Raw genomic sequence first — 14,645 nt, 5'->3', positions numbered from 1 at the left:
GCTCAACTAGCAACCGAATTTGAGATGAAAAATCTGGGTGAGCTGAAGTATTTTCTAGGCATCGAAGTGGCCAGATCCAACCAAGGTATATGCTTATCTCAGAAAAAATATGTACTTGATTTGTTGACTGAAACTGGAATGCTAGCTTGTAAACCAGTAGACACCCCAATAGAAATGAATCATACCCTTGCGGTTTATCCTAACCAAACACAGACTGACACTGGCAAGTATCAAAGATTGGTTGGAAAATTAATATACCTAGCACACACTAGACCTAACATCTCCTATGCAGTAAGTGTTGTAAGTAGATTCATGCATTCCCCAAGTGATGATCATATGAATGCAGTATATAGGATTCTCAGATACTTGAAAGGAACTCCTGGAAAAGGACTTCTATTTACAAAAAGCCAAAATGTATCTGTTATGGGATATACTGACTCTGATTGGACTGGAGACAAAACTACAAGGCAATCTACCTCTGGATACTTTACCTTTGTAGGGGGGAATCTAGTTACTTGGAGAAGTAAGAAGCAGAAAGTAGTGGCAAGGTCAAGTGCAGAAGCAGAATTCAGAGGAATGACTCATGCTATTTGCGAACTATTATGGATAAGAAATATTCTCCAAGATATTGGGATTAACTATGATGAGCCAATGAAACTCTACTGTGATAACAAGGCAGCCATTGAAATTGCTCACAATCCCGTACAACATGATAGAACCAAACATGTGGAGGTTGACAGACATTTTATCAAGGAAAAATTGGAGAAATAGATAATACAACTTCCATTTGTTAAATCTAAAGATCAAGTTGCAGATGTGTTGACAAAAGCCATATCCAGTAGAGCCTTTGGAGAAGTAATAAACAAGTTGGGCATGATAGACATTCATGCACCAACTTGAGGAGGAGTGTTGAAGAGAAGATTTATTTTTCAAATTTAAATATTTGTTGCAATCTGAAACCATATCACAGAATTAGGAATCTTGTTAGTTTGTTAATTTGTTAATTATCTGTGTATACAAATACTCCTCAAGTGGAGGATAAACAATGAATGAGAATTATCAAATTCTGACATTTGGTAATTTGTAGTTCTTACAATACTTCAACTAGGAATCGAAAGTACAAAACCTGAAGCTGATCTGCTGGGATTTTGGGAAGGCAATTTTTTTTTTTTTTTTTATGGGTCACTTTTGGCCTTAAACCTTATTAACAACAACCCCCTTTCCAGTGCAGTTATGCATGGATCAGCAACTTAAGGTTCTTTTCTTTTAATCCAAACCAAGTTTGAATGCTGCCGTACTAATTTGTGCGACTCTCAAGAGCACCTTTTTCTCTATTTTTAATAGTCGAATTCGCTAGTTTTAATTAAGGGGAACAAGCCCTTGCCTATTTTTATCAGAAATGGATTCATGCCAAACTCCAATTACAGCTTGTATATTCAGTACTGAAATTTTAAACGATCTTAGAAACATCTCCTATGATTCATCAGTATAGGTCTAAACCAGTGTGACTCCAGAGCTCCAATTCCTTGAATTTGATGATAAGATAAGTCTTATCCAATTGCTCTCGAGATTTCATTTTCCAATGGAATGCCTAATAAACAATGTGCCGCCAAACTGTCTTTAGTTCATTTTTCTTATAGTTCATTATTCTTATTTGTCTTTTCAGCCAAGGATCGCATGCATTCTCTTATGCTAATACAGCTAAGAGAGAACCATTTGATTCATTCAATAGAATTAAAAACCACACAAGAACTATTTCAACCCAAAATCTTAGAGTGTTAGGCGAGAGTCTTTTTAATGATTTATATTATATTCTCTAATACACCCCTTCACGCAAGAGCCCTTTAGGCATGAAAGGTGGATATGGCATAAGTCCATTATTGGTCTGCCTTGTATTTTTCTTAATTTCACCTGAAAATGGAGGGCAGTAATGATCGAACTCGTGACCCCTCATGATAAAGAACCATTTCAACTCAAAATCTTAAGATATTGGATGAGGACTTTTTTAATGATTTATATTATATGCTCTAACAATTTGATACATACAAAAGCACTTGGGAAGATAAAAATAAGTGTGTATAGCCTAGTCCTTCGCTACAGTTTGCGAGTGACCAAGTTTAAGCAAGGTGAAGCTTCATGAATGGTTTTATATTTAAAATAGATTATCAAAGATCACAAATACGTAACGAAATAAAAAATAAAAGAAATTTTCTATTCTTGCATGATGCTCATAATTAAAGTCCAACAATTCTAGAATGAATATGACAAATCTCTTGTACATCACGAATTCAATCTGCACAATAATAAGATTCATTAAACTCTTGTGTTGTCAACTTGTCATCATTCACTTTGTAACAAGAGTTTCATTCTTCTGAGACAGCTGCTTCACTTGGTTTCTCAACCGGCTTCTCAGTTTCAGCAGCATCAGCAGGAGCAGGCTCAGAAGGTTTTTCTGTCTTCTCCTCTTCTTTTGGCTCAGAGAGGTCTACTAAAGGTTCCACTTTCTTCTCATCCTCAGTCTCACCTCCTTCCTTCTTGTCCTCCTGCACAAACCCACCACCAAAAAAAAAAAAAGATAACAAAAGAAGACATTTAGGATTCAAGGTTTGTGGCTAAAAATGACAAAAAAGAAAAAGAAAAGAACCTGAGCAAGAGCCTCTCCCTCAGCCTTATTTGGTGTAGGAGCCTCAGTTGGGGCATCACATTCCTTCAAGTCAAGATCCTTGGGTCTGCTAGTACATGCTCCCATGATTGGAGATGAGGAATGTTCAAACCTACTTCACCTTACAAAATGATATTTGTTTGTGAGAATGTTGAGTGTGGTAGAAGGTAATATATATAGCAATAGCAGCATCAGGCTCTGAATATTAGCAGAAAATATCTGGTTGGCAAGAGCAAAATTAGCCTGTCATTGAAGGTGATTTTGTGGCCAAATGATTCATTCACAGCGAATATTGATTCATGAATTACTAAATACGTAATGCATGTAAGGCTATAATCACGGTTTAAGAATCTCAAACATAAATATTCACTAAAAAACGCTGGAGGGTTTAAGAAAATCATGCCTCAAAAGCTTGTATATTAAGATGTTATTCAAAAATAATATATGTACTCGTACGTATTATATATTTGTGTTGATGTCAAATCTCAAGATGACACCAACACAACCAGCTGGTATAAATTGTCATCCCTAATTTCTCTCGCATCCTCCTTTTTTCTCTTGCTCTCTCTCTTTCTCCGTACGACCGTACGTGTCTATTATTATGTCAACTTTATTATTTTCCCTTTTTTACCTTCAATAGCGATTGAAAAGAAAAATTGATTAGTATTTTCAATTGGAATAAAAAAGGACATTTACCTCTATTGTACCCTCGTGATTTATTTAATGAAATGGGACAGGAGATTGTCTTGCCTTTGTTTTATTTTTCACTGCATCACCATTTTTATTTAGTTATTGCAAAAAATAACATTTTTTTTAGGGTATATAGTTTTTCATTTTGAATGAGACAAAATTATCTTATGTACAACAAATAAAATAAAATAGGTGATCCCATTAAGAAGAAAAGAAAGAAAAAAAATCAATGGATTCTATCCATTTTTGTATGTACAAGAAATATTAGTAGAATTAACTCATTTTTATATAAGTTTGGTACAAAAAAAATTTCTGCAGAAGTAAAAACATTAAACTTTATCATAAAACTATACAAATGCGTTAATTATTTGCAATATGATATATCAATTTGAAAAAAAAAATCTCGCTTACACTGGAGGCCTGTTTGGTGTGATGTATAAGGCCTGATAGTGTAAACTTATACTATATGTTATGACATTTTTAGTTGTTTAGTGTGACCATCGTATAGTATAAGTTTATACAGTATGATCCCTTTATACATCAAAATGATGTATACCTTAATCAGGCCTAGGAGGGTAGGATTAGGCCTAATAAGAAATTAATGTATTAGCCAATGCAATTCTTAAGAAATAATATATTAATTTAATATTATATACTAAAATAAAAAATATTTTTCAATATATAAAATTTTAAAATATTGGAGATTTTTATTTTTATAAAAATTAACATATTTTTTTTGACACACTGATCAACAGATTTCTATACAAATTAATATAATCTGATATATTTGGAAGAGTTATATAAATTCATTATTAAAAGGTATTTTTATCAAAAATATTTATTTTTATCCTATCTGGTATTATATAGTGCATTACCAAACATTAGATGATATTATCTTTTACAATATATTATCTTATATAATATCATGTCTAACGCTGAATAATATTAAAATTCATTTAGATCTTATACAATCAAATCTTGTACTATTAAGCCTTACCTTGTACTGTGTACCAAACAAGCCCTAGATTAATGATTACAGTAATACGTGTGCGGTGTTAAATTATAATCTTCTTACCATCCTGTCAACACAACAAAATTTATAACTTCGCGAATTTAGTGCAACAAAAATAATAGGGTTTTCAATTTATTGTTTTTTTTTTTTTTTTTTGCTACAATCACATAAACGTGAGTAAATGAATTTATTATAACTAGAAAAAGCAAAAAAATTAATAGAGTTTGGTCATTTTTATACGGATGTGACAGAAAAAAAATTATATCAAAAGCAGAAATAATTTTTCTTAAATAATAAAATTAGTATGTATGATAAATCTAGATTAATTAAAAATAAATTAAAAAAATATTTAAATTTTAAAAATATAATTTTTTAAGCTTTAAAATATTATAAAGTCATGTGCCATTTTTTAAAAGAAAAGTAAACTAAAGATTCAATTATTTCAAAAGGGAAAGGTTATAGTTACTACTTGTTTTTTAGAGTAAATATCATTTTTGGTCCTCAGCAAATTTTACGATGCCCGCTTTAGTCCCTAACAAATAAAAAGGCCCATGTGGTCCCTAAGAAATTCAAAATGAATCCATTTTAGTCATTTTAAGGACTAATATGGGTCTTTTTTGAATTTGTGAGAGACTACGATTTCAACTAAATGGGTCTATTTTGAATTTCTTAGGGGACCACAATGGGCCTTTTTATTTGCTAGGGATTAAAACGGGTATCTTGAAATTTGCTGAGGACCAAAAAAGGTATTTACTCGTTTTTTTACTTCTTGTTACTACTAAATCTTAACTGTTGATTTCCGCCAATCAAACGGTTATAATTTATTGGATCATATTTATTAATTAATTATTAATTCTAATAAATTATAACCGTTACATTGACGAAAATCAATGGTTAAGATTTGATAATAACAAGTAGTAAGAAAAATAAGTAATAACTATATCATCTCTCATTTCAAAATATATTCTAATTTAATAAATAAAAGTAGACGGGCCAGCTCAATTAGATAGACCTGTAAGTGATTATTAGATGAACATTGTTTGCTAGTTTAATATAAGAGATTAATATTTTTTATATTATAAAAGATAAATTATTTTCTACATATATATAAAAATATGTGAGGCCATGTGAAGAGCATACAAAAAAAGAAAACATGAATCCTACACTTTTATATATATTTAGGAAATAAAATTATCTTTTGTAATATAAGTAATTCTTTCTACATGAGTAAAAAGTAAGTGTATGTTCTAGGTATATTCTGTATATAAAAAATGAATTTAAGTATAAATAACTCACAATTAAGTGAGGATTAATTTAAACTTCAAAGGTACAAAAATACCTCGCGATTTTCAAAAAGATTATTAAAAATAAGAAAACTGAAACTTATCCAGTTATCCCCTTAATTTATGAGAATAGAGAGAAAAAAATAATCCGAAATATGTATAATTCATTTCAAAATTCTTATGGTATACGATTAGGTTTCAATTATTTTTCTTCCTTAACCAACTCCTAACTACCACATGCCAAATTTTTTTTTTCTTCCTCAAATATTTCTGCTTTTCTATTGTAAACTTTTATTTCTCACGAGAGACAATACAAAAAGGAATTATTTTACATACAACATAATAATTCTATTTTCGGGACCAATTCTACTTCACTTTAAGACCATTTCATTTTTTCAATTTTTTCTCTCCAAATTAGGTGTAAATTCATTTTCACCTATTTTAAGAAAAGGAAAAGAAAAGACCAATTCTCCTGCCTAACCTAGAAAAGAAACCCCCCAACTTGGTCAATTAGGGTTCAATCCAATTTCAATTTCGAAACCCTCCGATTCCCAATCTTCCAATAACCACAGCATTCGCATCCAAATTCTAAAACTTTCCTCGACTGGGCTGTCGAATTCGGTTGTCGAACTCTCAGACAACCGATCATGGCGAAATTCTCCGAAGAAGTCCCATCCATTCTTCTTCGCTTTCTCGTCATCTTCTCTCTGTGCATCATCTTCCCCGTCGTTGCAACGGCCGAACAAGAAGAATCCTCCGTCCTCCGGTTGCCGTCGCAAGGGCCGAGCCTGTGCACCCGAACGACGCCGTCGTCTTGCCCCGCCAAGTGCTTTCGGACCGATCCGGTGTGCGGCGTGGACGGCGTGACGTACTGGTGCGGTTGCGCCGAAGCCGCGTGCGCCGGCGCCGAAGTTGCGAAATTGGGTTTCTGTGAAGTTGGGAATGGGGGATCTGCACCTCTCCCTGGTCAGGCACTCCTTTTGGTACACATTGTGTGGCTCATCGTGTTAGGGTTCTCGCTGTTGTTTGGTCTTTTTTAACAATCATTGTATATCTACGAGGATGCAGTTTGTTACGTGATGGTGGTAGTGAGATTTGTGGCAACTGGGTGCATTCATTGATCTCTGTTACACGGCAATTTGAACATGTTATTTTTGTTTCTTTTGAATTTCTTTGCCCTTTCTTTTGTTAATTGACCATACAGGCCATTCTTATATTTGTATGTATAATGTTTTCATATATTGATATTCTTTGCATTATTGTTTGGAAGTTTTCAAATTTATGTCAATTAAATGTAATACTAATGGGTGACCGCCTTAATATAGCTATTTCTTATCTGGCTTTATACATATTTTGAAGTTTTTTTCCCTTGCTTTCATCCATGGGCGATGGATGGTATTGTCAGTTCATATCTTTCTTGATTGATGGTGTTGGTGTGGTTTGGTTTATAGTTAAACTACCCACAATCTACAATTTGTGTCTTCTACACCTTGGTTGATGACGTAATGGAGAAATTCCATCCTATATTTCTGGCCACGTTTTCGAAATTATCTTGTTAGAATGAAATGAATGAAGTAATTTTGTAAGGCAGAATGAATGTGAAACACACTTCAGTAGAGGGTATTCTGAGTTCTGGCATTTTTCAGTGATCTTCAGTAGAGAGCATTTTGTATTACTCTTCATGCTCTCTAATAATGCATTTAAAGCAAGTGCGGATATACTCTCTTGCAGTGACATTGAGTAGTTGAGTGTTTCCGTTTATTGTACTTGAGATGAAGCTTGCATGTAGTAAAGTGATAAAGATGATCAGCGCTAGCTACTGAAGTTAGACTAAACCCTCATGCATCCCTCCTATCCGTCTCCGAACTCAATTTTTATGGTAACATCCAGATCAAAAAAATAAAGATTAATCAATCGGAATGACATGTTTTCTAAAATCAAATACGATTGCCATGACAACCATTTTTAACTTCCACATAACAATAAGTCTCTAACTAGAGTTACAAAACAAATACTCCTGCATAGAGGCTGTGAAGTTTTTTTGGTAATATTTTTGGTTTTTATTTAGTACAGGAGGAGGGCTGAAAGCCCGGCAACACCAACAAAAGGAAAACAGAAATGGACGACAAGAACTAGGAGCTGTGGTTTATTTTTATAGATTGGCTGTGAAGCTTTTAAAGATAAAAGAGATGCGAAGGAATTTTAAATGATATAGTGATGTGAAATTTTTGTATTGATCTCTTTCATTAGTAATCTTGATAAATTGTAATTGAATCTTATTTAATGTATGTGATGAAAGGGATAAAAATAATTTCAAATCATGTAAAATTTTAATATAAAAGAATTCATTTCCAAATGCGAAAACATATGCTAAATCGCACCAATGTTCACCATCTTCTGCACAAGTTTATATGCACAAAATTACCACACATTATTTATCTAACATCTCCACAAACACACAACACTCTTAAACATTTGCTGCATTTAGAAAATCAATCCATGGTTGCAAGCCTAAGAATGACCCCTGCCTAATTATTCATAAATCACCCAGTTAATCAGCAGTAACTTCATGGCTTCACTAAAAAGTACAAGAGTATGTATTGCAAAGGCCAGAGTTGGCGCTATTATAGGGATACAAGGCAACAGGGCGAGTTCTTGGCAGCTCAGGAATGGGCTTCTCCATGTTAAGAAGAAGGTCTACCACTTGCTCCATAGAGGGTCTCCCTTTGTTCTCGTTTAGAGTGCAAAGCAAACCAATTTCCACAACACGAATTGCCTGCTCCAAGTTGATCAACGATCCCATCCTTCTGTCGACCAGCTTCACTTTCTCATCAATCTGGTGCAAGTTCCAAGCAAAATCCAATAAGTTTCTCTCTTCTGGTTTTTCCTGCTCTATCTCATCCCTTATCCTTCCAGCTATCACTTCCAACACAAGGACACCAAACTCAAACACATCCGCACCTTGACACACTGCTGACTCAAACTGTTTTGATTCTGCCCCCAAAAGCACAAACCCAAAATCACCCAACACAGCTCTGAAACTGACATCTAGAAACACACTGCTGCATTTCAAGTTCTTGTGTGCTAGTTGCTTAGTGTGGAGGAAGCTCAAGCCATCAGCTACATCTTTAATAACTTTGAATCGCCGAGTCCATGGAAGAACACCAGCCCCAAATAGCCATTTATCTAGGCTACCATTGGGGACAAACTCATAGACCACCATGATTTCATGGTTGTCTTGACACCAGCCTCTCACAGGAAGCAAATTTGGGTGGCGAACCTGGCTAATGGTCTTAATTTCCTTTAACAAACGTCTCCTATCTGATCCATGTGTGTTTAGAAACTGAGCTGAGAACCTTTTCACAGCTACCTGGCTTCCATTAGAAAGCTTTCCTCTGTAGTATACTCCTCTAGAATCACTACCAAGCAACTCTATCTCATTGTAAGATCGAGTAGAAGAGGAAAGTTCAGAAAAAGTGAAGCGGCGTGGTTTGTTGGGAGGCCTTGGCCTGTGAATCTCTGCCTCCACTGAAGTCTTTGATTTGGCAGCATTTCTTCTATGCTTACTGATAAAGTAAAAACCAAGGAAAACAGCCAGAGCCAATGCCACTACAGCCACAAAAATCAAAAAACTGCGTGGTGGTTCATCCTTAGTAGACTTCTTGGTAATTGTTTCAGTACTATTCTCAAGTAAGATCTTACCCTGGCAGGTTTCAGATGAAGGGAAGCGAAGAAAAGCTTGGCTGGTGGAAGTGAAGTTCCAAGAGAGTATGTTATGGATTTGGGTATGGTTACCTGTAGAGGCTGAGAACCCCACAAACATGTACTCATTTAGATAAGGAGAGAGATCTAAAGATTCCGAGAAGATAGGGTTGGATGGATAAACTTCTTGGTTGGCTAGTCCAAGACGAATGTCCATTCTCCTTTGAGGACCATCATAGTTGATCCAAGCACGGTGAACAAAACCATCCTTAAGGGACACTCCAACATCAGAAACATTGATAATTTTAGTGGATATTATGGTACCTAAGTTGATGCCAACATGGTTGTCATTTGGATCTCCAAATTCTGGGTTCATTCTCGTGTCAAACTCTACAGCCACTGCCTTGTAATCATCCTCACAGGCATCATTGAGCATGGCAAGCCAGGGCCCTGGCCTTCCCACAGTGAACTCATCAGGAACAATGATGAAAGTGAGGCCACTACCACCATAAGCACCTTGTTCAGAGTTGGTGGAATTGTTCAACTGAAAAGAAAAGGTTGTTTCAAAGGAAGCTGGGGTCTTTGTACTTGGATCTAACAGGCGAATTGGGAAGGAATAGATACCTCGACCTGCTTGATGTCTTATATCTGTATCTTGTGATTCATTTGGGATTTGAAGAGCACCCTTTTCATTTGAGAACTTGGAACTCCCTAGCAGCTTCACATCATGGACAAGTCTGGGGTTATTTCTTAAGCTGAAATCGGGAAAGTAAAAGTGCTTGGTCACATTAATTGGAACATCACTAGCTGAACAAATTGCAACTGGATATGGCCCAATTGAGGCCAGAATATCAAACAAGCAAAATATGAGAAAGATATAGCATAAGAAAGCCATTGCACGCGAGAAGATAAAGGGAATATCAATCATTCAGCTGGATGATAGTGTTAATAATGGTGGGGATGCTATTGCTACTACAGATAAAGCTAGGAAGATGGTTTGAATTAGGTGCTACTGATTAATAAACTAAAACAGATGAATGCAAATCTGACTAGATAATAAATTGGACTCAGCTTAAAAGACTAAAAAGCAATTGAACTTTTCTTATTTCAATTAATAGGAGGAGGAAAAAGATTAAGGTGTTCAACTTTATTTTGAGTTACTTCATTCATATAATGGAAACAAACACATAATAACAACAAAATAGATAGCATGCTCTGTGGTGTGTGGGGTATGATTCATGAGGTGCAAGATTGGTTCTAGAGAATCCATGGTCCACATACCGTTTTAGTTTTGGGGCAAAGCCTATTAATGCAGGCAACCATAGCATTTCAATAACCTAAATGAAAGCGAAATGAAAGCCAAAATTTAGAGATAAACTTTAGATCTAACACGTGTCAGAGGAATATTCTGCACTGTATTATCTTTATAATAATCGAAACATATAAATGTGGAGCAAACAATTAGTGCACCGTCTGTTTATTAATTTATGGTATCTGATTTAGTGTAGTCAATTTATAATTGAACACGAAAAGAAAAGACGACACAGAGAGTTCAATTATAGAACCTTGTCAAATCTAATTGTTGTACAAGCTGATTATGTTACAATCTTTTTATGTCCTTTATGTAAATTTCAATGCTACAAGAAAGTTAATTTGCTTTTTCTGTTGACGTTGACGGTTTAGGAACCGTACATTCTATAATAGTACAACGGCGACAATGCCACTTGTAAATCTAATGACATTTATTTAACGCACCAAAAATTAGTCAATTATCTCTTTTAACCATTCATCATATTATTTAAACGCCTATGATTTATTTAATCACATAATCATAAGTTATTAACACGAACTTGAATTTGATTAAAATTATTATGCATCTTTGGAACTTATCCCTGTCAAGTTATGGATACATGACAGTTCACAAAAGCATTAAGGATAGTTTGTTTGTGATTTTTTTAAAGTAAAATACAAATGTTTTTTACATAAAGTAAAAAATTTTATTTTTAATTGAAAGATACTTCCAAAAAATTATAATTTAATTATATGTTTTTAAAATAAAGCAAAATCATAAAAAAAAAAATAGGCAGTTCTGTTTTTTTTCAAAAATAAAAAATGAATGCGTTTGGATAAATTAAAAAAAAAGTCTTGAAATATAATTTTGTAAAAGTTACTTGTTATACTTTTAATAAGAATCTTAAAATTATATATATATATATATATATATATATATATATATTTAATTTTAAAAATAATTTTTTTTTTAAATAATTTTTTTTCTAAACAACTTAAAAAAACAGATTCAAGCTTCAAAAAGAAACTAAAAAAATATTACCAAAGAATTTATTCAAGTACATCCATAAATGTAAGATAAATATAATCAATACACTCATCAACCTCCAAAGGAATTATTACCATCCAAACAAGGAAAAGATTATCAACTGCCGTTGTGACATCATGCATAATTTATCAAAGGTGTAAATGATTTAGATTTTGGCTTAAATAAATCAAGTTTGTGTAAAGTATTTTACGCTTAGTCCGGTCTGTTAACTTTGTGTAGGCCCAAATTATAAGTCTAGTCTGCCCTATATTTTAAAAACAAAAAATTTGACTTAGACCTGTTAGTTTTCTTAATCCTATACATCCAACAATTAAAATAATATTATTTTATCATTCAAAATTATTAAAATAATAATTTTATTTAAAATAAATAATATGATATAGACCAGCTTGTAGGCTTATAGGCTCGGCATGTAAAAGAAGTCTATGGCCTACTTTTTAAATAAGCTATTTTAAAAGTCTAATCATGTTCAATTTGACTATATGTATTAAGTCGAGTCTGACCTGATGTAGACTGGGCCGTAAGCCCCTATTAAGCTGCTTGACTCATTTACATCCATAGGGTGGATTACCTCTCAACATATAAACTTTTTTCTTCTTATACCTGAACTAATTATACATTAACTTACCTTGAACATGTTTAATGGGTGCGAGTGCCCAAACACTAATAATTTATAAGATAAAACTATCATCAACATTCAACTCTTTTAGATTTTATCACTTATTCATTTAACACTGAACATACACGGTATTCCGCAAAATTGGGACCGTCAGCCATTATTATAAATTCTCATATTTTACTGTGTTAAACTAGATATTTTGAAATTTCCAACGACATATCATAAGTCACAATTGGCTATGTACAACTCAAGATATGACCGTCGCAAATTTATTGCTTCAAATCGAATTTTTCGAAACAGGGCAGCAACTCCAACATTAAACTTCAAAATGTAACTCGTTGTTAAGTATCAAAGATTGAATTCTCTTTGTACTAAAAAAAAAAAAAAAAGATTGAATTCTCACCAAACCAAAAAGAACTTGCATAACCAGATCAAAGATCAGAGAAAATATAAAAATAAAAAAGACCAAACCCGAGTACAAAGTTTGAGTTTGTAGTTTCAAAGTTTGGTTTGTGACTTTTTCTTTTCTTAACTATCTTTTTCCTTTCAATTTTCCAAGCAGTGATGGGAAAGATGCACAAGAATAAGAAACAAGTTGATGGGCTTGGACCTTCAAGAGAACATACCAATATGCAGGAGCAAGAAATGGATATAAGGAAGATTATGAAAGACGTTGAAAACTTTAGTAATTTCCATCTTCTTTTTCCACTTTGACTTTCTTTTCCCATTTCTTGACTGTTGTCTTTATATTTTCATTGAATTTGCTTTGTATTGTCAACGCGCAACAAATATATATTCAATGTAGACAATGCATAATGAATAGCGGATGATTATGTTCTTGGTTCTTAATACTATTTTGTATAATTAGGTTGGATTTCTTTTGTCTGCTCTGATGCAGCTTAATTCTTGAACAGCTATACATGCTTGGTAACTTAACTCTTTGAGTTTAGAGTGGACTTTTATGGATTATGTTGATTTATGTGGCTGGATAGATGTGATAGGGATACTGATGCTCATTTCGTAGTTTAGAAGCTTAGTGCGTCATATAAGCTTATGACATTGCATTGTTAAAGGAAGTTATGAGTTACGACTGTATGTTTCAATTCATTTTTTGATTATGGATTTGGAAGTTTATGGAGGAGTTGGAGAATTTAAAATTCATAATTCAGTAGGTCAAGGAATAAACTTTTTAATGAATATATTATCCTCCTCCTTGTAGGTTTCCTTTCCTTATAAAATTTCTTCTTTTAAATCTTGTGCGAAACATAACATTTTAACATTCTCAGTTCAAACTGTCTGGATATAAACTTCTTGTTTAGCAAGAAAAAGCTTACAGTGTTGTGTTTTAGGATAAGTGGCAATGGCTGTGATTTAGCACTGTCCTTTGATGTTCTTGAGTAACATTTAGGGTCACATGTAACATTTATTTAAGGAAAATGTTTTTCTCATGTTGCATGAGACAATTTATCTCATGCAACATACAAAAAAATGAGTGGGACCCATTAAGTAGAGGAGAGAGAAAGAAAAAAAGTGGTCCTACCCACTTTTTTATGTGTTGCATGAGATAATTTATCTCATACAACATGAGAAAAAAATATCCCTTTATTTAATTCTGTAGTAATATAGTATATAGTTTCCTTAACCTGAGTGATGTAGCAAATTGAATCATATAGTTGATTGCCTGTTATATATGTTTTCATTTTTTAGGAGTCGATTTGTTGTTGGAAATTTAAGAACAAAACTTTGAAATTTTGGAAGAATATGTGAGTTAAAATTGTGCCAATAATTGCTTTTTTTCCCTATTAAAAAAGTTCTGTTTCGTTTTTTTTTTCCTTTCAAAATGCATTGCATTATAACTTTGCAAATGAGATTTTTGAATAAGAAAATATTTGTGCCCTTCTTTATTTCATAGTAGTTAATTGAAATAGAGGGATCTTTTGAATCCCGTGTAAAATTAAAAAAATTTACTCCTTATTTTAATGGTTAATTTATGTCTCTGTAATAATTATAATTTATTGAGTTCTACTAATTAATTAATTATTAATTTTAAATAAATTATAATTATTAGATAAACGAAAATCAATTGTTGAAATAATGAGTCTTACAAGTCAAATTATATTTGAAATAATTTATGTCTTCCGTTTTTGGCAGGTTGGCGGCGGGTCAGGACGGGCCGGCCTGCTTTGCCACCTATACCTACAGTTATCAATTATAAAAAGTTATGAATGTCATCATTTGGTTACTTAAATGATTTAGAAAAGCAATTATGACTTTTTGACTTTCATGTTGTCATATTTACACGCATAATTTGCCCTCACATACCCACATAAAAACTCTCC

At 33.1% G+C, this 14,645-nt stretch overlaps 2 protein-coding genes across 2 annotated transcripts; one reads left to right on the top strand and one right to left on the bottom strand.

Annotated features, from left to right (window-relative positions):
* The first annotated feature begins 6,077 nt into the window (after window positions 1-6,077).
* Window positions 6,078-6,949, top strand: LOC133285914 (uncharacterized). The gene has a single exon (XM_061483232.1). The coding sequence runs from the start codon at window positions 6,295-6,297 to the stop codon at window positions 6,685-6,687; it is 393 nt and encodes a 130-aa protein (XP_061339216.1). The 5' UTR covers window positions 6,078-6,294; the 3' UTR covers window positions 6,688-6,949.
* Window positions 6,950-8,010: 1,061 nt separating this feature from the next.
* LOC133285880 (L-type lectin-domain containing receptor kinase VIII.1-like) lies at window positions 8,011-10,483 on the bottom strand. Its single transcript, XM_061483183.1, has one exon. The coding sequence runs from the start codon at window positions 10,275-10,277 to the stop codon at window positions 8,226-8,228; it is 2,052 nt and encodes a 683-aa protein (XP_061339167.1). The 5' UTR covers window positions 10,278-10,483; the 3' UTR covers window positions 8,011-8,225.
* Between the last annotated feature and the right edge of the window lie 4,162 nt (window positions 10,484-14,645).

Source organism: Gastrolobium bilobum, unplaced genomic scaffold (genome assembly GCF_033153095.1).
Source record: "Gastrolobium bilobum isolate Gb01-03AN ecotype WA unplaced genomic scaffold, APGP_CSIRO_Gbil_v1 utg1530, whole genome shotgun sequence".
NCBI lineage: Eukaryota > Viridiplantae > Streptophyta > Magnoliopsida > Fabales > Fabaceae > Gastrolobium > Gastrolobium bilobum.
Note: the sequence above shows the minus strand (reverse complement) of the source record. Positions and strands in the feature narration are given on the sequence as shown.

Coding starts and splice junctions, on each gene's coding strand:
- LOC133285914 (XM_061483232.1), top strand. CDS start 6,295: ATGGCGAAATTCTCCGAAGAAGTCCCATCCATTCTTCTTCGCTTTCTC.
- LOC133285880 (XM_061483183.1), bottom strand. CDS start 10,277: ATGATTGATATTCCCTTTATCTTCTCGCGTGCAATGGCTTTCTTATGC.